A 23336-nucleotide genomic window follows, 5' to 3' on the forward strand; every position below is an offset into this window, starting at 1 on the left:
CTTCCAACACGAACGAAGCGATCACGACTGCGCTCGATCTCTAACCTGCAGCGCCAGTAGGAATTGAAGTCGCTCACTGCCGCATCCGGGCCTTCGGCGTGCTCGGCTGCTCCCGGTCATTGGTCCGCTGCCCCCCCGCTCTTACAGTCCTATTGGCTCAGGGGGCTGTCAGTCTCGCCTGCCACTGGCTTCCTCGCGCATCGTGGCAACGCGACAGCCAAGCACGTAGTGGTCACTGTCTCTCTGTTGAGTGATATGCCACTGATGCAAGAGTTAATATCTCCCTCCAAACATATAAAAAGGAAGGAGGCGGAAAAGAAACACTGTTCGCCTCTCTCTCTCTCTGTGTGGTGTGTCTGAAAAACAAAAAAAAAAAACTGCCTTTGTTTATCCTGTTCGCAAACATTTTTTTTTCCACGCAGTGAAAAGTTTTTGTGTCCTTATTCTTCTTGTTCAGACTCAAGACAGTTGTTCATAAGACAGGTAAGATGAACACCTGTGTGCTCACAGAATCCACGTTTCTTTGGAGGGGGGGTACAGCAAATACCATCCGAATCATGTGTAGCTACTGCAGGATTATGCTCAGAACTAGTGTCCGAAGTGGGCTCTTGTTGAACAGCAAAAGATAATTCAGTAACATTACATATAAAATGGCAACCCAGGTTTAGACGGACACTTACAATTATTTGGCAGCTCTAACCCACTGTACAGTATAAAATTACTTCCACTGCGTTGTTCTTTAATAGGGATTGTTGAATGAAGTGTCAAGTTTAGATCAGGTAGTGGCTTTTCTAGGTGCCAGCTAATCGCCTTTCTACACGCATTCATACCCGCAGAACAAGACGAGCAGGTGTAGTTGCCTTTTTTTACACCCAGTCACTTTCTAGAAGAAGCCTCTCCGTTTTCACACGGAACTGGAGTGCGGCAGTGTTAGGCTGATATCCTCGATAAGCGTAAATTCACACAAACGGCATTTTCCGGGTAAGTACAGAGAAGCTTGCTTTCTAACAAAATGCAAGTAGGTAAATGCGCGCATATGCCAGGGGAGCTGTTCAGTGAACCGAAAAACACCTTTTCTTGAAGAGCTCTAGACTGGGGGGTGGCTTTCATGAAGTTTCTTTAGCACAAAGTGATTATAGGGATATTCGTCTTTAAAAAAAAAACGGATAAGAAGAATATAGTTTGAGAAACCATGTTATTTCCGCATCAGATACTACTGGAAGCCAGGTGTAATGGAATCCGAACGCGATGGCTGGAACGTGCCATTGTTTGGGATCTCGAACTTCTGCTGGTGTTGGTTCACGCGGCGGTGTCGCTGGCGTACCTAGGAATCCCGCTCAGTACAGTGCCTCCAGCCCGTATTAACTCTGACAGTAATGAGACGAGACCTACAAGGTGATTTGGAAACTTACACGAGGGGAGGAGGGGGTGTGTGTGGGAAAGCAGCAGCAGCCGGCGCTTAATTAGCAGGCAAGAAAGGAACGACCTCCACTCCCGGAGACGGCAGATCTGGCGTGCTTGTGTTGTGTGCGCTCAATTGGTGGCGCCAGTGTATCCGTCTGTGCTAATGGGGAGGCTGGCGTGCGGTGCACCTGTGGACCCTTGCCCTAAAACGACTGCTAAGTCAGCCCGGTGTCAGATTTGTCTGAACTTGAATCAACCAGCTGCCTCCCCAGCAGACACATACCAAATACTCTGATACTTGGTAATTGCGAAGGGCATCAGGGCTATAGTGACACCTGACTGTTGAAGGTCTCGCATTTTAAAACATCCCGTAAAATAACTTTTTTTTTTCATTCGTCAGATTTTAGGTGGGTATTATATGGATTTTTTTTTGCACAATTTTACTCCAGCCAAGTGTAAGGATATCCTTGATATGGAAATGTTATACACTGAAGTTTTTGGTAGATGGCAGGAAACTTGAGGTCTCAGTTTCCTCAGGAAGAGAGCAAAGATGCTGTTGATAATGGAGGCATTGGGGCTGAGAGGTGGCAGAGATCGAGCAACATGGTTGTCATACTCTGTCTTAGTTCTGAGATACAAATCAAAGTATCAAAAGAAATGTTTGCTGACGCTAGACAGACATTTTGGAAAGTGCAATGTGAGGCATTGTTGTAGGTTATGAAAGCTCAAAACAAGATTTGTTGAATAGTCCGTTTATAAAATTGACATAAGTTGTTTTTCTTTTTTTATTTGTGGTCTCCGTCTCTGCTAACAATTTCTGTTTCTAGGGTTTAACTAAACTCTCCCTAACCTTTAAATTACCCATATACATTTCACACGCAGAAGCCCTAGAGCATGACTGACCATTTCAGTGTGCCCAAATTTAGTTTGAATGTACCCTGTCAGTGCAAATCATTTTCACTTGGTTGCACTGATGTATTTATCTGTATGTCTATCAATGACTAGCCTTAACAGTTCACTTCATACTTTATTTGAATATTTTATTTTTCCTTCACCTGTTTTTTTCTTGTTCTCTAATTCTTCTCTTCCGTGGCTGAGAATGACCCTGTTGGGGATGGCTCATTTTTAAAAGAAATGTCAAGAAAAACTTGATAACTATAAATAAAATAAATGCTGTATTATTAAACCTTGTCCTGTACTGTAGCAGGAATTCCAGTAGAACAGAATTTGAAACGGGGAATATATACTGTTACAAAATGCTTACTTCTCTTCATTTAAATGGATATTGGGACTGTGGAGGTTACATTGCCTTTTCTATGAGTTAGGAGGTGTTCAGGATTTCCGTCCAGGTTGCCGGTGATGCAATTTAATTTGTCGTTTTAAAAGCCTGCATCAGTGTTCTTGCATTTGTTCCAAAAAAACGAATGCCAAATGTGGATTGGATATTATTTGTTTTTTTTTGTTTATTTACATGTAAAAAATTAAACTTATGCACCACGATGCCTATGGGGTCTAGTTTTTCTGTTGGCTAACCCCTTGATCCTATGTGCTTTTTGCATTGCACTGCTTTGTACATTGCAGTTTGTATCATGAAAGCTCCAGTTAGCTTGCAGTTTAAAATGGCTTTTTTTGACCTTCTGTTTGAAGATGGGCGGGGGGGATGAAAATCAAAGCCTCACTGTGAGGAACACTCCCAACAACATAATAGCAGTCTCAGCCGTGGGCTTGAAATGTGCACTTGTCAAGACTGTAAGGCCTTCGCCTTTCGTGGGAATCTATTAATTATGAGTGGTCAAAAGTGTAAAAAAATAAGGCGTTATTGACTCATTAAAAAAAATTACCCCTCTTAATTACAGAGCTCTGCTGTATTAAAATGAGTGACGCACAAAGTGGTCACACTCTCCAGTCATTTTTCTGTGAGTAGTTCTGTGTCTGTGTGGTATCTCCTTCCTGCAACTGATCTGTATGAGGCCCTGTGTGATGTTCAAGACCAAGTTAGTACTGGAGTTGGTGGTATGCTTGATTTTGAGCTTGGTGGTTTTTTTTTTTTCATTTTAACGTGGATCTGCACTTCACTTAACGTTTCCAAAGCAACCGTGGAGTTCCAGAACAGGTGGCATCACCTATGTTTGATTTCTCCCTCATTTCTGTTGTGAATAAAGTGGAATTTAATATGAAATTGTATTCCCCGCCTTTGAGCTAATCAGAAGGAAAAGATGCTTGTCAGATTTGTGTTTCTGGATGTGTGAAACCACATAATTAGCACAAAGTGGATCACATTAAACAAACTCCGTTCTTTATAGCTGTAAATGCAGCTTCATTTTTAGTAGAAACTGGGTGTATGCTAAATGATTAGAAGTGGTTTTTCTGCTAAGCTGTGCAACTCTTATTGTCCACAGGAAACCGTTATGGCATTGTCTCTTATTCGGCGTAGCATTCTGCTTGCATTGATATCCGTGGTCTCGGAGACAATAGAAGGGAAAAAAGATGAAGTGCTGTATTGTTCAGGTAAGTTAAAATGTTCATTTGTCAGTGAAGCACATTTGGGCATGTTGAGGTGGGGGGGGAATGCAAGGAATGTTTAAAGAAGTTGGAAAGCCTGAATGTGAAGGCCTCTGGGAGAAAAATGTGCACCGCAGGGTCTGCTGTTAACAGCAGTAAGTTGCATTGTAGAAGCTGACAGAATTGCTTTGGGAGATGGTGAGTTTTGACAGCTCTCAGACCAGCCGTTTGCTGCAATCACATTTCATAAAAGCTTATTTCAGATCGCTGTGTCAACCAGTTAAGTCTGAGGGGGAGAAAAAAAAAGCTCTTTATGACTTTAATTCCCTGTTTGCATTTCATGTTTGCAGTCTTCATTTTTTTTTTTCTGCTGTTGTGGATTTGCTAAGGTTTGAATTTAGTGCAGCGCAATATTGTCAGGGTATTTGCTCTGAGCAGAGAAGCCTGTTTTGAAATTCTGATCACTGATGTTTATTCTAAAACACTACCGTAACAGGATGTCAAAATACCTGGCCTATTCAGTCTTCTACAGCTTGATGTCTGCAAAGGTTATTTTCCTTGTGTTCATACAAAACTGCTATATGTGCGACAGACTGCTGTGTATTAGGAAAGGAACAGCAGAGTAGTAGGGTTAGAAAATAGCTCCTTTTCTGCCTCTTGGAACCTCTGATTTGGCCTTCTGACAATTCAGTAAGAAACTGTAAGGAAATCTGTAGTTTACTCTTTTTTTTTCCCAGTAAAACAGTCTTTGTCCCAGCTTTCATCTGTGCAAAACCTACCCCTCAACCCAAGAAGATAAATTGCCGAAAAGAGTGTTGTCATTTGCTGCTGGATGCTTTGATTTCCTCCCACCTCTCAAATGCATTGGCATCTGTGACTTGTCCTTGTGTCTGTGCTGTACTGGGATCCTGATATTCTGGTACCCCATCCAGGCCATGGTCCTGCCTGCGCCCCATGTTTTCGGGATCAGTGCTGGGTTGCTGGGACCCTTCTCAGGAATAGGAAGATTTCTGACCATGGGATAGATAGATCTCCTGATGACGGTAAAAACCGTTACAGTGTTACAATATTGTACCCAGCAATGTAAAAATCTCATCAGATTAGTATGTCTTACTTGACAGGTATTCAGGTATTGGGTTCCTTCAGCTTAAGTCAGTGCATGTCTTCAGAGAACATGACACAGCTGGTCAGTAAGAAATAACATGGGAGAGAAGGCATCTGGCCTTTACTGCTGTCCTTTGTCCAGTGGTAAAACGATTTACACCCATCACATCCATTCTAAGTCACAGTAGCTACAGTACGTGGCTGTGAGGCCTTTTTGATGACTAATTGTGACACTAGTGTAATGGGTACATACTGACTTGTATTCTAAATTTTCACGAAAATTGTGTTAGAAGGATAATGCGCTATATCAATCCATGAGGAGCCTCTACTTTCCGTCTTGCCTAGGGCTCTCATGATTTATGAAGTCTTTTTGTTGGGGAGTAAATTTATCCCCCAGGACTCCATTAGGTAATATGAATATGCATTTCTCTTCCCTTGTAATACATTAATTTCTTTAATGATTTTTATCTGATTTATATTGAGTTAGCAGCACAAGAAATTTAAAGAAATGTAGTTTGTTACTTTTGTCTGCAGCATAAACAAAGGTGGAAAAAATTTTAAGAGCTGTTTTGCTCTTATCTGCAAAATAGAAATAAAGGTGCGAAATGATGTGTTCTGCAGGTGGCTGTATGGAAATAGTCCATAAATATGACACTATTTTAGCACTTGATCAGCCCTTCAGAATTGGTCCCTATATCGGTTACTTTAATGCAAGATGTATTTAATTAAACCAGAGTTTAATTGGATTGTAAACTGATACCATCATTATTAACAGGATTAGTTAAAAGGAAAAATGCTAAAACAACTGTTATGATCAGGTACAGATCTGTGAATATTCACTGTTGCATATGCTTATGAAGAGACGTGATTAAGAATTTAACTTTACATCAGAAATAGTTTCTTAAAGCTAAAGTAGACATCAGGAATTCTGTTTTTGTAACAAATATGGGCTAAATATATTATGTCCTGAATATTTATTGTATCTGGACCAATTTAAGCATAACTAAAGAATAGCTGGCTATGTCTGCATAACGGATAAATTGGAAAATCCCATAATATAATTTTCTTAATAAAAGTAAAATCTGTAAGATCGTGCATTGTATCTTTTTTTTTTACAAAATGAGTAAATGGAATGTCTAAAACTTTGAATATTAGCCATGGCTAAAAACTGTTTAAATGATGTAAAAACATATCTCCCACTTTGATCAAATGGAGTTAAAATTATTTTGTGCAAGACCAACCTTTTTTTATTTTTGCTCAACATTGGAAGCTACTTACTTTCTGGTTATAAAGAGTATTTGGAAAAACGGAAAACAAAGAAATACAAGCGTATTACCCGGTTACAAAATTATTCACGCATAGGCATTATTAATATTAAACTTTTTTTCTTTTCAGTAGACAAGTTTTTTTTTTTTGGCATTGTCAGTTGTCAATTCCCGGGCCAAATGACATCTTAATGATATTCTCTATTTGGCCGTTTTTTCCCTTTGTAGTGTACAACAGCGACACCACAACTGCAGTTTATCCAACCACAGGCTGTTGCAGGAGTCGCACGCTGACATTGATGTGGCAGACTGTGGATTTCGATTGCAATGACATTTTAAGAAAGCCACTGGCAGCCTTCCAAGAGTGCAGACTGGCATTCCTGACGGTTGTGTAATTGCACACCGTTCTGCATACAGCTGTATCCACAGCAGGCCTATGATGTCAATCCAACAGGGCGGTACCCTCCATTTTGAAGTAGTCAAAACCTACCCGTGAAAGTTCGCTCCCTGCATCGTTGCCAATTAACAAAAAAAAAAAAGACAAGGAAGAAAACCGAACCTGCAGTTTTTGAAGGCCTCTCATTATCATTCATGATTTCCTCAGCAGGCACCCCTGAGCGATGCATCAGATTGCTTGATTCCGGTCCGAACATAATTAAAGCCATCCCCAACCTTTTATGCATGTCAGAATTTTCAGATGACATTCCAGTACGATTCCAAAGCCAAGGCACTCGGTTATTGGAAATGCGCTCGATGATGATTAAAAAAAATAAATCTTGAGAGGAACTTAACTTCCATTCGTTCAGAAGGCAGCCCTGGCAGCTAAGCTGCTTGCTTGTTGAGGTACGTTCAATGAGGCAGCTCTATGAAAATGAATGTGCTGCTCCCAATTTACGAAAAGACTGGTATTGAATTTTTTAGCCAGCGCTTTTACTGAGCAGGTAGTGGGTTTTGCACTCGAAAGGTAGGAGTGCATGCGGTGTATTGATTCAGTATTTCACGATGAATATTTTCTATTTTTCTCACAAATACTAGACAACTGAAGCTCCCATTTTGTATATCCAGTAACAGCAAAAGATACCAACTCCAAAGTGTTGTGTTTTTCTATCCATGAGAGGCAGGTGCTGATATTGTTTTGTGTGAACTTTGTACTACGTCAACCTGAAGCTCTGAAATCACATCGGTTTTTAAATCGGTTTTATGTTCACAAAGGTTTTTCAATTGGCAAGATACCTCTGTGTTTATCCTTTGTGTGGATGAAACTATTAAAATTCTAATCTGTGTGAAAGTGCTGAAGGAGTAATTCTATCAACCTGATTTGAATATTAGTTCCATAATTGTTTTTTTTTTTACAAATCTAGTGAAATCATTCCTAGGATTTGATACTTTCCATGGTGATGCAGTGTAATCTTTCATAGAGATTAAAACGGGTGGGAACAGGTTAATATAAACCATGTTAAAACATTTTTTATCTTTTTTTTTTCTGATCCCTAAAAACAGTTGCAAGCTCATCAATGTTCAATTACACAACCTAAATAGAATAAGAAATATATGTTAATAATAAGAAGCTCCAATAGTTCTTATATCATCATGCGTCATAGAAGAAAGGCTCGTAACCTAAAAAATCTTATTTAACATGCAAATTGGTAGTGAAAAAATATTACCCATCAATATTTGCAATGCTTAGTCAAGTTAAAGTGGTAAAATGTAACTATAAAATGAAAGTGTTGTACCAGTACTTCATTCTTATAATGCAGTCATAGATTACAAAATGCTGGCCTAATTATTCCATTCTCACCCTTAAGGTTCTGTGGATTCAAGTGATCCTCTGATGCTTTTTTTTTTAAATGTCCTGCTGTTATATTTGACTTGTGGAACATCTTCAACATTGGAACACTCAACTTGTTGCATATAAGCTGGCTATATTGTAGCAAAGTAAGAAAACAAAAATGTTTGGACTTCCTTCTCTTAATTATAGAACAGTTCTCAGTTACAGATTACGACACGGTGTATTCGGGGGAAATATGAAAACAAAATGACAAATAGATTTTTAGTGTGAATAAAGGGTTTGGTTTACCATGTTTTGAGTTTTGCATCTTTAAGACAAATGGATGAAATCAAACCATGTTGTATCTGTACTTCCGGTTTACTGATTGCTCCTTTTTTTTTACCCATTTGCTCTGTGTCCCTGTTCCCAGATTCCAGTTGATTCCCATTTCCCAGTCAGTTCCTGTTTCATAGTGAAAGCAAACCTAATTGCAGATCATTTGGCCATGATTGTGTGCTTTTTTTTTCTAGAAAGCTGTTTGACACCCAAAAAAATGACTAACATGCAAAAAATAGCCTTTTATCTATGCATTAATTGAAGGGGCATTAATTAAAAAAAATAAAGAAAACAATTCCTACTGCAGATAAAACTCTTCAGCATTCAGAAATATTTCGCTCATGTACGAAAATTAATTACATGTAAGTCAAAAAGCTAGCATTTGGTTCAAATTGATTTCTGTCACATTGGAATGTCACAACAGCGGGGAAAAAATATTTTTTTCATTTTGGATCAGGTAATGATATTTCCCAATTTGTGCGCTGGCTGTAAATTTAAATAGAGGAAGCTCAGTTTGTCCTTGCTAGTGAAATAGGTACAATTCTTTGTGTAAAGAGTGGTGATTTTAAAATGAAAAGGTATGTTTATACCATGAAACTTATCAGTTGCTGTGCTTGTTGATTTTCATAAATGTCTCCGGTAGTAGGCTTTTGGTGGTTTAATAGTGAACACGTTGCAACTTTGGGTTTTGTTTCGTAGATTACTAGTCTTGACAGTAAGTATATCTAACTTCAAATAAGTCGGTTAGCTTCAGTCCGAGGAGTTTAAAATGAGTTTTCAGTCCGCTGCTCTCACTTTCTGCTCATCTGGGGTCTAACACAAGTAATATTTAAGAAATTGAGAAAACATCCGCTGTACTCCTGTCCTTAAGGGTCAGGTTTGTTCGCTATACCTTAAAGCTGAATAAGGGATGCAGCCTGCTGGTCTCGTATCCTCTCTTAGACACTCCTGTACTTTACTGCTCCCTCTCAGGCCAGACCTCGCTGACCACATGATAGCTCCATCTATGCAATCTCCCAGCTCAGCTTCTTCTGTGATTAATATATTAAGGGTCAGTCCATTTTGATCAGTTTGACATTTCTTTTCCATAATTTTCACCCTCAAGAAATCTGAGACCTCAAAAAAATGTCTATACAGTCGGAGTGCTTTTTTTAAATCCACGTTCCTGCTTTTAAAATAAAACCAGTTATTACAATATGTTAACTGTAAACGTTTGTCCTTTTATTAGCTCCTGGACCGTCTAAGGCCATAAATTGAAATGTGACCATTCCTGTGAATGTCCACTCCTCTATTGTCCAACATTTTGAAATTTGAAGTTTGAAATTTCCATGATGGCTAATTTGTCATTTGTTTCCACCACATTTGTCACTTGTTGAATCCTTACATTAGGCAAGTAAGATCAGTCAAAACACAGATGATAATACAATAAAACATTTCAGTGGGAGACCAAATGTCTTCCTGGCATGAAGTGAAACAACTAACTTATATTTCTCACGTGGCTCCTGTGCTTTTGGTGGGGGAAAAAACTCATGGGAACCCCTTTACCAGGGAAGCTGTGTGTTCCTATCGCGTGTATCCCTGACACATCATGCCATTCAAAGAAAAGGCACCAGAACGATAAAGCTGTGGAAGGCTGATTAGGCACCCAAGACCAAAAGATCCACACAAGAGGACAGACTGGCTGACACTCATCCTTGGATATTTGAAGGATGTAGACCTAAACATGGAATATCTTCCTATAGGGATGAGAGGTTTGGACCCACGAACTGAGGGCTTCATAGTTACTGTGGTTACATCCTGGAAGAAACTCATTTTATACAAAGTGCCCATACAGTAAATCCTATATCTTCAATACTGTATGTATTGACAAAACCATTGATGGTGCGAAGTAAGCGGTTGCCCTTAAATGACTAGTAAACATTAACTTGTATTTATTTGAGAAGGAGCACTATTCCGAATAGCAATAGCTGTTCAACACGTGGATCTCGTCGTCTGTGGGGGGAAAATATACGCGATTGAACAGAGTATCTATTAATGAATTGCAAGCCAAATTACATTTTCAGCAGTTGGTAACGTTTTTCTTCCAACATGGATTAACATTTGTAAAATATTTTGAATTCTTTTTTTTTTTGGGGGGGGGAACTAGTTTTCTTTTGTACACAGGTGCACATGCATTGTGTTGGACTGGCATCCTATCCAGGTTGTGGTCTGCTTTGTGCCTTGTGTCTGATGGGCTAGGCTCCAGCTTACCACAACACTGTATTGGTCTCCATAGTTGTTTTCTTTTAACAATTATTTTATTTAAAACCCAACCAGGGGTGGGGGGTGGAAACAGAGGCAATTACAGAACAAAGCGCCAGATATGCTTCTTCCAGAGAAAGGAGGGAGAAACCTACTTCAACAATATCTACAGTAAGCTGCTTTGTTAATTGCAGTGTACTGGAGGCCGAGAGCAGAGAAGCCCTGTGTCTTTCGAGAAGCAAAATATCATGTAAATATCCTAACCAAACAAGAGTGAAGGAGATAGCGGGCAGTGTGGATTAAATTGTATCTGAAAATGGATAGATGATGGACAAACTTTGTTTGTACTCATTTAAAAGCATTCCAAACAGGAGTCTGGGTGACTTTAGATTAGACTAGTAAATGACTGCCACAATGCTTACAAATTAGTATTCGCTGAAGCACTGTTAAAAACGAGTCATCAGTTTTTACCTGTGAATTGATTAGCCACAGTGTCTCAGACAAAAGTAATGGAGAAATACCTTACCAGTTCTATTGCTAATATTGTAACTTGCAAGGCATTGTCTGTGTCTGTGTACAGCGCTCTGTGGCGTGATGTCTTAATGATGGGTAGCGTTCAACCACAAAGCACAGCAAGTGTCCTTCTTGTTTCCAGTGATTTTACAGTAAATAGGGAGTTCTTTCATTTAGAGCCCACAGAGGGCCTGGCCCTGTAATCCAGGGATCGCTCGTTGGAGTGTGGCCGATGTTGAGGCCAGGAATCCCCTTGTGGTGGTCGGTAGACCAGGGTTGTGCTGGTTTTTCGGGTAGCTGCTGCGTCATAATCTGACACAAGGGTGCATAAAATAAATTGGCGATTGACAAGTGCAAGTTTAAAACAGAAAAGCGGAAGAGGGGAGAAAAGGAGAGGAGGGATCAGTATCTTGTCCATTTGAATATTCACAGACGTGATTATTATATTAAATATAAGCTACAACTGAAAATGTATGCATAATGCTTAGGGTTTTGATTGTGTATGTTAGTTTTTCGTGCTCTTCTATTTTAGTAGACAAGTTATGGGTTCAGAGTGTTTATTGATAATGATTCCTTTTGAATATTCACATAATTTTATACGCCCCACGTACTGGTGGTCAGCATATTCAAACGAATCGCAAATTGTTGTGGAAAATGCTGACAGAAGGGCTTTCAAATAAGCCTTCTGCTTTGTCATTATGCGGGTTTGTCAGGCCTAGCAACAGTAACTATGTGGGTGGAGCTCCGGTTCAGTGAGCACAAGAGTTATTTGCTACAGACTTAAAAAGTTTCCAGTTTTAGAGAGTCGCGTTCCGTTGAATTTGACAAACCATAGTTGAACACAAGATGGATGCAAAATAAGTTATTATTAGTTTTTTTTTTAATACACTAACTCCTGAATACTTTGTGTTAATCTGGATTCGAGGTTCCCTGCTCTTTATCGTAACTTTGCATGTTACTCCTTCACCAACACAGTTGTTGTACGGGTCTGAATATCATGGTAGCAGCACCAATCAGTGGAGAGGACTGTCTGGACGTTTTTCCACCCAATGTATTTCCTCAAAACTTCTCAGGAAACGTAAGGGTTGGGTTTTATGAGCTCAGTGGAGTTTCTATAAGCGTTAAAATGCAGTGAAGGGACTCCAGCTACTTCTTAGTTAACCTTAAATAACATGATTAGACAGGCTATGTAGTATGTCTCCAAGACCCCACCACCATCTCAATCCCTCAGATTTAAGTTTTCTTTGCACCCCATTGGATCTGATGGAAAAATTTTAACCAGTTTTATTTATTCCTCCCCCCGCAAATCCAATTTTGTTTTCACCTTCCTTTCCCACTGGTGCACAGTTTTTAAAACTGTCCAAATGCCTTTCACAGCCATGGTATTTTAGAGGGCGAAAGTGAAGACTGAAATAAGTGACAGGCTCGCCTACTGGGCTTTCAGGACCTGCCGGAGATCACAGAGAAGAACGTCGTTTTAGAAGGGAGGTGACAAAATCCCTCGAATGTTTAGACTGTAAGCATTGATTCTGTGTATATTAAATGTTTTGTGTTTCGGCCCTTCAAAACTGTTTTGTTTTTTTTAAATGAAATTTGAAGTTGCATGCTCTGTTTTTCACATCCAAACAAATTGTTGGCTCATTGGCCTTTTGAAGAAACGCATTTGTCACAGTAGTTATGTATCTTACGCCTTGACAGGGGTCTTTTTAATGAAGAATTCTTGTCTCTACTCTGTGGGGATTGTTTCTGACTACTGATGTAGTTTCCCAAAACATCCGGAAGGTTCAGAAGTGATTGATTAGACTTGCCTGCTGTGCTGCAGTTACCAATGTGCTAAGTGTGACCAAGCTTTAACTTAATGTCCTCTTCTGTTCAGGACATCGCAGCAGTTTTAATTGAGCTCTTTAGACCAAGAGCTCCTTTACAGAATACCTGTTCAATTAAATAGTTCCGACTGTCCTTTGCTATATGGATGGCCGGCTCACGGTTAAGAGTAAAAAAGGATGGAAAAACTCTATAAGGAATCTAAAATACAATAGACGGTCAGTTCACTATGGGCTTCTTTGGTGAGTAAGATGCACACCTCATGTTTCACTAGATTTAAGATGTTTATCATACCAGAATGAGCTATGAACCAATGTCCGCTTTGCATGAATCGACAGAGTGTACCATCGTCTTGGCTGTCCAGACTCGTCAACAAAATAAACAATCCTGGAGGTTCATCCTTGGAATTTATCCGACATGCAGAGAACCAATGTCAAAAGAAGCGGATCTGGATATTTAGGTGTCATCCTCACGACACTTCTTTGCCTTCCAGTCAATGGAAAGGCACGGGACTGGGAAAAGAGCATTATTGTTACTTTTGTTTGTGCTGGGGGTGATGAAGGCAAGGCTGTGCTTTCTTCTTGGATTTCACTCTGTATGACTGAGAGAAACTTGTATGAAAACCAATGGTTCTGTCATCGTAGTACAGTGAACATAAAGGGAATGGAACACTGCAGATTCGGCGTTCAGGAGGAGATGGTAAAATAAAATGAGAGTCCAGCAATTCACAGATTACCGTTTGCTGTTGTAGCCTGTGGTAATTTTGGCCTTAAACTTTATTTGCCTTTATTTGTAGCAATCGAAGCTTGATTGGTAAATTGTTTTTAAATCAAAGAGAAACCTCCAACACCTGAAAACTTTGTTTTTCACAAAGAAAATGGTGGGCCTTTACTTTGTGAAGCCATTTCTTTGTGAAGCCAATTGTACACTCTTCCGGAAAAAAAAAAATTATCCTTGGTTGCCTGTGAATGCGAAGGATGACAAGTTATTTACTTGTTCATACATTGGTGTTTTAATGCCAGTCTTTTCATCATGAGTGTAAGAATAGTCCTCTCAAGGTGCCTTGTAATTACTTATGATATGGAAGAATGTTCTGGCAACTTTCTTGCAAAACATTTGACAGTGTTGAAGTTTTTCCTGTCTAGAGTGTGAATCGTTGTTTGCACCTCATTCCCTCTCAAATACTTTAAAAAAAAAAAGTCTGAATTCTTGCTTTTACAGAAAAGATCAAAATTAAAGTACACAAATTATATCTTGTTAGAAATATGAGTGATTAAAAAAAACTGTATTCTGCAAAATATCTTAGGAGTATAAATTGGACATTTGAATGGTAGTATACGCTTTTTCTAAATGTACTCACTTTTTCTAAAAGGTTCTAAATGTATGTGCTCAACTATATAAAACAAACCAGCTGTTTCTACTCGCTGATTAAATTTCCATCAAGGCCCTTTGTATTGAATTCTCGGCAACTGCTTCTCGAGACTTGCATTGCATCCGTTTTCTCACTGTTTTGTCTAAATGGATTTAGAACTTTTTTAATTTTGAAGCAATTCTCAGACCCAGGAGTACATAAACGCATTCATGTTGGTATCTAAAAGTTTTAATGACAAATATGAAGGTGATGGAGTTCCTGTACTTTTCCACTTCTTAGGCTCTACAGAACAAGGTACTGTAATAGTTTTTTTTTTTCTTTTAGCTTGCAGGGCAGTTGTTGACGAGCTGAACTATTCAATCAAGAAAGTGGACCCAAAGAGGACCATCCATGTAGGAAGTTTCAGACTTAATCCTGATGGAAGCTTGAAAGATAAAAAGGTACAGTTTTCCCATATAGACTCATAACCTGTAGTGTTGCCTTGCAAAGCTTTTTACTAAAATCTTATGTGCTTTGATGTACGCATGCTTTAGTCTGTATAGAGACTCTGCTTCAATGCAGACTGCATCTGTTGAATACAGTTTTGTGTACATTCTAGAATGTGTGTGTGTGTATATATATAAAAAAAATAACCAAAAGTTTATTTTAAACTTGGATTGATATGCACTTTAAAAAGTCTAGTTTAACTTGAATTAACAGGTTGCAGTCACAAAATGATTTTGGACATGTTTCTTGTGTTCTCTTCCCTATTTAATTTTCAAAGTATACTATAAAAATGTGTAGTTAACTGCTGGTATTTTTACCATTTAAGTTCTTAAAGTGAAAGTGAAGAAAATCTGGAGATAGTCTTGGCGGAATTTATTTATGCATCCAAAATGGTCATAAGAAATTGCAGCAGATAAGCAAATGAGTCATCTAATTTTGTACATTGGTTTTAAATATTGCTTTGCTTCAGAAACTTTAGTATAAACTTTGCATTTTTAATGCAGTATTATGTTACAGGTTAAAACTGATTATTTCTAAGCTGCTTTATATACTTCACTTTTAAGATGTTAATGAATTTATGATGTATTGTGTGTTAGCACAGATCTTAAAAATCAAGTTGCTTTGGGTAATTTTTCATTGCTTTAAAAACTTCTTACATGAATGTTGTATCCCAGTAATGGTGTTAAACTTTTAAATTTTTTTTGTTTAAAATCTATTTGCCCAATTACTGAGTTTGCTAATATCATGTACGCATCTATTATACAAATGGAAAGCTACAGCATTAAAAATAAGTGTGAACTTCAACTGCAGTTGGTGAGGTAGTGTGCTCAACCTAAACTGGTATTGCACTTTATTGAATTGAGGTTTCTGCTGACCATATACCATGCAAAATTGTTAGCTTCTGGCCAACATACTGTTAAAGGTATCTTATAGGATACCACTTGTGTAAAACTTTTTTTTTTAATACTGTGTAAATTTGTTAACAGTTTTGTGTAATCCACAGTATTTCGATCCCGGGTCTCCTTTGTAATGTACTAAAATGGGTTCTCATTTGTAGTGCTGTGTATGCTTCATCATTTAAGCATTTATAGCAGGTATGTGTAATAACTGACCATTTTGCAGCATTCTTAATTGCAAAGGACATGAATTTTTAGGCATCCATTGTGTACAGTAGTTGTTTGTACGTACTGCATTTAAGAGTTATCACTGAAGAACACTGCAATTGATTTGCTCTACTTTTGTGACACGCTGTGGAGGAAATGTATTTAAAGTGACCCCCCTAGCCCATAAAACACATATACTAAACAAAATGTATTATATCTCAGGAATTTTTAATCCGATAACGTTTCATGTTCTAGTGGGAAGTGGATTTCAGAAATTAGCGTTTAGCGTTGGGGAGGAGAGTGATTGGTGGTGGAACAACAATGTGTTTCGGAGCACATTTAAGATTTTGAGTGTTGTCACCTGGTGAAGGGTAATCGTATTTCTTCTCTGCTGAGAAGATGCAAGGGCAAAATTCACATCAAGATCTTAACACGTTTGCCCTGGCTTGCAGCAAAATAAATGCTGGCTATATTAACTAGAAGCTCGATTTGCTCTTAATCAAACCATTCGATGGTCTCAAAGGGTCAGGGCAGATAAAGTAAGAAGCATGACCCCTGATATCCTGTGAATGTAGTAAAGCATTGCTCTTTTCTGTCAGCTTTGGGGGTTAATCCTTTTTTGATTCTAATTGATAGATGATAACATGGTATTCACTCAGTCTGCGGGAGTTCATTGTTTAATAGTACAAGGAGAGCATCTGAAGTAGTTCAAAAGACCGTTTAAAATAGGTTTTTTTTAAATATACCTTTCCTTTTACTTCAGTTTCACCTTTCTCACACTTACATGAATGTTTTAGGCAAACAATGTATAGGCTTTACCAGACTTAAAGATATTTACAGGGTTAATTTTTCAGTCTAGAGTACTGCATGTTTCTAATGAATGCAATGTTTTTACTATGCCATTGTGTACTGCAGTTAAAAATGTGTTTGACATTTTTACTTTGCAAAAATGTTTTTCCTGTTTTGAAAACTTAAGAAGAAACCCATCCTCGATGCCCGATTTATGTTTAAAGCATTATAATATACCTATTTTATGAAGACAAAGATGTGGAAGTCACTACATTAAAACTGGCTATTTCATGTAATGGAAAGATACTTTTTTTTTGTACTGTTTGCAGTATTCTCCACAGGATTTTGTTTTTCACACTTTGTTTAAAAAGACTTCAGGGGGTTTCATTAAATAAGGGCTGGAGGCAGTGACTGACACTTTAGAAACCACAGGCAATATGTTCTGATTTGCTTGGGACTACATTGCTATTTACATTACCAAACGCTGACAAAATTGTTTGCCAGAATAGAACACCTCCTCTTATGCTTTATTATTTGAATATCCGATTGTCCCTTTCTGCTGACCTTTTTATGTTGCATGTTGATTTTTCTACTAATTAAATGCTTGGCACATGGAATGGAAACAGAACATTAGTTTTAGGTCCTGACATACAGCAGTGTTCTCCTATTCTATAGAGGTATTGGTTTAAAAAAAATCTTGTTTCGACCTAACAATGAAATTTAAATACATTCATTATTTATCTCTGCCACAGACACAATTAAGTTACATATTGTATCAATGTGTGCCGTGTGGTAGGTATAAACACATTTTGCTCTGTAGCACCAGGTGTTATGTCAGTTCTTGTTCATTTCACATACTGATTTAAATCTCTTTAAGTGTTACTTTAGGTCTCTTCGGAGTTAAATGTTATTTTCTGTTCCAGTCATTTTGTCCAATAAAATAAAACTTGAGATCTGATTTGCATATTATATGAAGAAATCTTATACGCAGTTCCTCAGAGTGGATTCATTTAAAATAAATGCAAATTATAGTTCCCTAAACCCCATAGTGAGACTCTGTATTCATATATTCCACATGGCTTGCCCTAAAGCAAAGTAGTTGTGCTTCAGCAATGCATCCCTAAATATCCTCATTGTTAACAAATGTGGTAAATATTCTTTCTATATTGCATGTATGATTAAAATATAAATATTAATGCTTTGTACATGTTTAATGAAAGTGTTTTGAATATTTTTCAGCTTTGTTGAAGTTTTTAAACACTGTGCCCAAACTCCCAGGATGTATTTTGTTTGTGCTACAAAAAACAATTGAACTGGAAAACAGCCACGTGAGAAGATGTTTCTTTACAAATAGTGTGTAAAAATAGACTTCTTCTCTCACCATTCGGGTTAAAATTAACCAAATTAAAATATGTAACAAACTGCAGTTTAGTTCTGTTTTACACGGTATAAAGCCACTTAAATGATAATCATAATACGTTATATAGTGGGTCAAATGTACCGGAGAAACAGAACATTTGGACATTTAGACGTATTGTAGTTTTTCTCTGTTCAGACATGAAGTATCTACTTTTCAAATGGTATACAAAATAAATGGAGAATTCTTTCATTAAGTTTCAATGATGGCTGTCTTTCCAATGGGAATTCAATTGAGGATGGTATCCCTGAGAAGTCTTTTCTGTGGAAGGGCAGCCTAACCCTTTTTTTATTCCTCTGGAAATTCTTTATTGACAGGTCCTATTCAAAACCTTCAGACTGTTAAGGAAAGGAATTTAATTCTCAACCATTTTTCAGGATTGCATGATAACAATTCAGCTGAGGATGCCCTATTAAAGCCTCAAAAAGAGATCTGAAGGAAAGATTTTGTATTTTACTCTAAGCTTGTAATTAAACTATTGTTTTCCGTTTAGAACCTTTTCCCCTATCAAATACAAAAGGTGTCCTTTTGTGCACAGTTGAAAAATGAACAAAAGACTTCAGCAGGATGGTGTTAAAAAAAAAACAACAACACTTTATGGACTGGATGATATTTTGTAATGTTTGGTTCCAACTTCAGCTACCGCTGGTTTTGCATAAATCCCATTCTCAACTTGGAGGGAAGCGCTTTTGTTTCTGCATTACAAAGTCGGCAACATTTCCACCTCTTCGGTTTGTGCTGGGAGGGGGGAACGGGCGTTTTGTCGTCGCGCCCCGTAGGAACAGTTTTGTTCGGGGGGGGGGAGGGAATTAGAATTGGCGTTTTCAAGGTTGGTTTTGTTGCCGGGAGAACCTTTTATCCGAATCGTGACCAGATGGCAGCGATGCACGGCGCTGGCCCTCTTTGTGTCAAGGAAGCACACATGTGAAAATGGCTCCCATAATGTAAGCACTGAGACCGGAAGGGACCATACTGTGTCTAAAAGAAGACAATAGAGTCTGGATATATCTACATTGCCGAAATAGAGTTCATCTGCAATTCATCCCCTTTGACCACGGTTGACACGAAAACTTCCTACTTTGATCAGTGGAGGGTGGAGGAGAAGGAGCCCCTCAAAGGCCAGAGGATGCCTCTCTGCTGTTTACCCTGCACTTGGCTGTGGTTCACACCTCCTTCCGGAGGAAGCTGTAGGGGCAGGAGCATCTTGCACCTTGACCCGTCTAGACGCCAGAGCATTTTTTGTCCTGTTACCAAGGGGAAGGGGCGCACTTTGACCTTTCATGCAGTTGGTTCAGAGAGCCACAAAGATGGTATAGGGGATTTTTTTTTTTTTTTTTTTTTAGGGTGGAAAAAAGAAAGGAGGTGGTGGAGGCATAGTGGTGGCCCAGATGCTTTGCAGTCCGACAGAACCAGTAACTAAGAGAACCTCTTTTTTGTTTTGTTTTTTTGTTGGCGGGATACCTTTGGGAGAGATGACACCACTTCGAGTTACATTGTAAAAATTCTTCTTTTTTTTTTTTTGCTTCGTTAGAATATCTGCATCATTTTACTACAGTGATTAGGCAAGCATTTGCTCTCATTGGCTCACTTACAGAAAAGCTCACCGATCCAGAGCAATACTCCCACCCCCCCCAACACCACCCCCCCAACACACACACATTTTAATTTATTAAAATTTATTTATTAAAATTTCTCCGGGACAAAATAATAGTTTTGGTTGTTTGTTTGTTTTTTTTTGCATAATACGCAATAATTTCTAGAACTTTTTGTTCATTTTTATTTATTTTTAAATTTGTTAGGTTCCACTCGCTAGATCAGAGACTCATTTAACTGAGCTGCTGGAAGATGTCTGCAACAACATGAGTGATTATGCTCTCTATGTGGACCCAGACACTAAAGAAAAGCGTTACAAAAGGTTTGCTCCAAGGGATGATGACAAAAGTGGTTTTGGAGATTTTCAGAATTTTCAGTTCGGTGAGGGTCCTGAGGCTTCAAATTCCTTAAAATTTGCTGTAAGTATGTTTTTATGTATTTCTTTCTTCCTTATCGGACAGAGATGTATATTCTCAGTTCTTTTTTTTTATTAAATGCTGCTTTCTCAATTTTTATTTTTCAAATGAATTTGGCATACTGCTAATTGACTTGTGTAGAAAAAGATTTATGGAGAAGTGTTCGGGCCTTCAAGGCCAAATCTTATTTTAGATATTTATAAAATAAACAAAAACATCCAGAGTCCAGTTTATGTATGCAGTCTTAAATGTTATTGCATTTGTGTATTAACTACTTGTTTTATGTGGAAAATTTGAAAAATATTTAATATTATAAGGTGAATTTATTTTAGCTGTACTCAAGTTAAACATAAATGTTCAAGATCAAAATGTTTTTTAGGAATTGGGCTTATTTGTGAGTTGTCACAATTGGTTATGAAAATTATGCAAGTATAACAACTTTAGTGAGCTGAGACCATCTTCTATGATAATGAAATTAAAACACCAGCCTGTCATCGTGAAGTGGTATTAAAATGTCCTGTGATTGAGGATTTATCAGTGTCCCTTTCAAAGATGTATATTTTTAATTGAACATGTCAGTAATCCATTTGGGCCAGTCTAATAACACTTTAAAAAATCTTTCAGTAAAGTTTTTTTTTTCACCCAGTCTAGCTCCATAGAGCATAAATGATAGAAGTCCTGGCTTTTAAATGATTCATATTGTAGGTCAAGTTGTCTATCCAGTAAGTGTTATGAGCTGGTAATTTCTGGAATTTTCAAATATAAAATATTATGTAAGAATTATGGAGCATTAAACTAGTCTTGGTGGACATTACGCTTTAACTAAATAATTCAAGTTAAATGTTTACATAGAATAATCTGTTCTGTTTTATTTTTTTCTTTATATAGCTGAGATGATATATTAAACATAGATTGTCAGAATACTAGTCATGCTGAAAAAAACGATAAAATACAGTGCTATGTTAAAAAAGGATGCATTCATTAACGTTGTAGGCTACGTTTTCAACTCTTTACGTGTTGTCTGAAAAAGAGCTTCTTGTGTAATATCAAGGTCATTTTTGTGTAACTGAACAAAAGGAATCCCAACAAGGATATGATGCAGACGGTGCTTTCTGCATAATGATGCTCCAGAATGGTTCAGCTGTAACGCAAAAATAAAATGGCACCGACATGCCCACTGTTCTGTGCAATGGCGCACTTCAGATCAGCCCTGTGAAGATGATTCACTTCCAGGGCTTCGCAGTGTGTAAATCTGTCTATTTTCATTCTCCCCTCGCAGTGTGAAAGCGTGGTAGAAGAGTATGAAGATGATATAATTTCGCTGTTCGCCCAAGAGGCAGACCATGTGGCCGACAAGCTCTGCAGCGAAGTATCAGGTACTGTTTCAGATGTGATGTGGCTGTGCCTTCACTGAGCTCTGCAGTGCTTCCATGCTGTGGAACTGCTTATGAATAAAACTAGCAATTCTTTAACAGGGAACCCCATAATCTGTTTTTATCCTATATATATTCTTTTGTCTTTTGTGTTTAAGAAAATCAGTCACTTTTGATCTCCGTTTACATGGCCAAGTGAAATAAATATAGGACTGAATGCCCCTTATGTTTGGAGTATGAATTATGAGTGCCACATCATGAATAAAACAAAATAGACCTTGATGAGATTTAGAAATTGAATCCAGGATGTGAAACCTTTTAATTTAATTGGAGCATTTATTAAGGTCACTGTTTTCAATACAACCAAAGCCTTTGTCGCAGATATTTGTTTTCTGTCCGGCTACTATGTCAGGCAGAGTAAAGGTTCAATAAAATGTAGTAAAACCTTATGTTTCAGACTCCAAATCGGTCTTAAAGTGCATTTGTAAAGCAGTGGAATTGCTAGATCTTTTTGTTTATCCCAACATGTATAGAGATGTTTTAGCTCTGAAACTACATGTATGTCTTAGTTATGTTTCTGAGGGTCAGAATCTCATTCAGAGCTTTCATTTCTAGAATCCGTGAACTGCACACAGTCTTAATCGGAATGGTTACTGTTTGTGCAAAGGTGTCATAAGGATGTTTGCATCCTTTAGTGGAAAGCTGAATAAATGTTTGTAGATTTTGTAGGAGTGTATGCCTAAGTATCCCTTATTCACATAACACATTTTCTCGCATTACAGTAAACGGTCAAAGAATACGCAGCATTTTAGCAAGTGTACTATTTTACAAATGCTTATGACCCCATATTTAGATTAATTTCTAGACACAATGGATGCTTCCATAGCATGGTTTATTTTTCCACGATCTAGGAAATTGTAACTTTAAACAAAGAATATTCATCATTTAGATACCTGACAGGCAAATGTAAAGTTAATTATTTACAATACCTAAGCTCAACAGCATGGGTTTCTGTAGATTTTTAACAGCCATATTAATTTAATAAATATCCCATTTGCATTTTTAATGCAACTATTATGTAGCTTGTTGACATTCCCTTATTGGATTTAGTTTGTTCAAAGTCATAAATGACTTGATTTAACTTTAGATTACACGTGCATTCAATACATTAGAATATGTATATTAAATAACTGTATAGCCTATCCTGAAATGCATGCCATTCTCAAACTTCTGTACAGATTTAAATTTTATAGATCAAGGTTTAAGAGAAAGGAGGTATTTTTGTCAGTGTTTTTCCAATAATACTTTTTTTTCTTATTCAGGTCTCTGTAAAGGTGTCCCTGTCTCCCGTGGTGAACTATAATATGGTTTGGAGCTGAAGGAGATCAAGAACAAAGAAAAAAGGGGAGAAAAAGCACCATAATGGGGCAAATGCGTGTTGCATTATTGGCCAGAACAAACGGAGAGCTTTGTGTTTTAAATGTTTTTAACTGTTAATAAAGTTTGTTTTAATATTAAAGTTTTATCATTTTCTAATCATAAACTCCTTAAATGTAAATGTACTGTACCTGTTGGTCAAATGGGTTTGCGCAAATTGTCACTTATAATACATAGCTCACAATCATTTTACAATGGCTAAAAGTAGAGCCTTTAAATATCAACTGATTTTCAGTGACACTTCATAACAAACACTGTTACTGTACATTCAGATTAAACTGGTAGTTTTGAATTTTTGACCTCTTTGAAAAGTAATTCCTCCTGTCATCTTCAGTAAATTCAAAGTTGATTTGAATTGCTTTTCTATACCACTAAAATCTACTGTACATTCTG

At 37.7% G+C, this 23336-nt stretch overlaps 1 protein-coding gene across 2 annotated transcripts; it reads left to right on the forward strand.

Moving 5' to 3' along the window:
- The first annotated feature begins 271 nt into the window (after positions 1-271).
- On the forward strand, positions 272-23025 carry cnpy1 (canopy FGF signaling regulator 1). Of its 2 annotated transcripts, XM_088643860.1 has the most exons (7): positions 272-483; positions 837-981; positions 3804-3912; positions 14654-14769; positions 19924-20136; positions 21413-21509; positions 22829-23025. In XM_088643860.1, exons 3-7 carry the CDS (start codon positions 3813-3815, stop codon positions 22867-22869), a joined length of 567 nt encoding a protein of 188 aa, XP_088499986.1. In that variant the 5' UTR covers positions 272-483; positions 837-981; positions 3804-3812; the 3' UTR covers positions 22870-23025. The 2 variants fall into 2 exon arrangements, with proteins under 2 accessions (XP_088499986.1, XP_088499985.1); XM_088643859.1 differs by lacking the exon at positions 837-981 and having other exon boundaries at positions 275-483.
- The last annotated feature ends 311 nt before the right edge of the window (positions 23026-23336 follow it).

The sequence above is a fragment of the Lepisosteus platostomus genome, chromosome 8 (assembly GCF_059453375.1).
Source record: "Lepisosteus platostomus isolate fLepPlt1 chromosome 8, fLepPlt1.hap1, whole genome shotgun sequence".
Classification (NCBI taxonomy): Eukaryota; Metazoa; Chordata; class Actinopteri; order Semionotiformes; family Lepisosteidae; genus Lepisosteus; species Lepisosteus platostomus.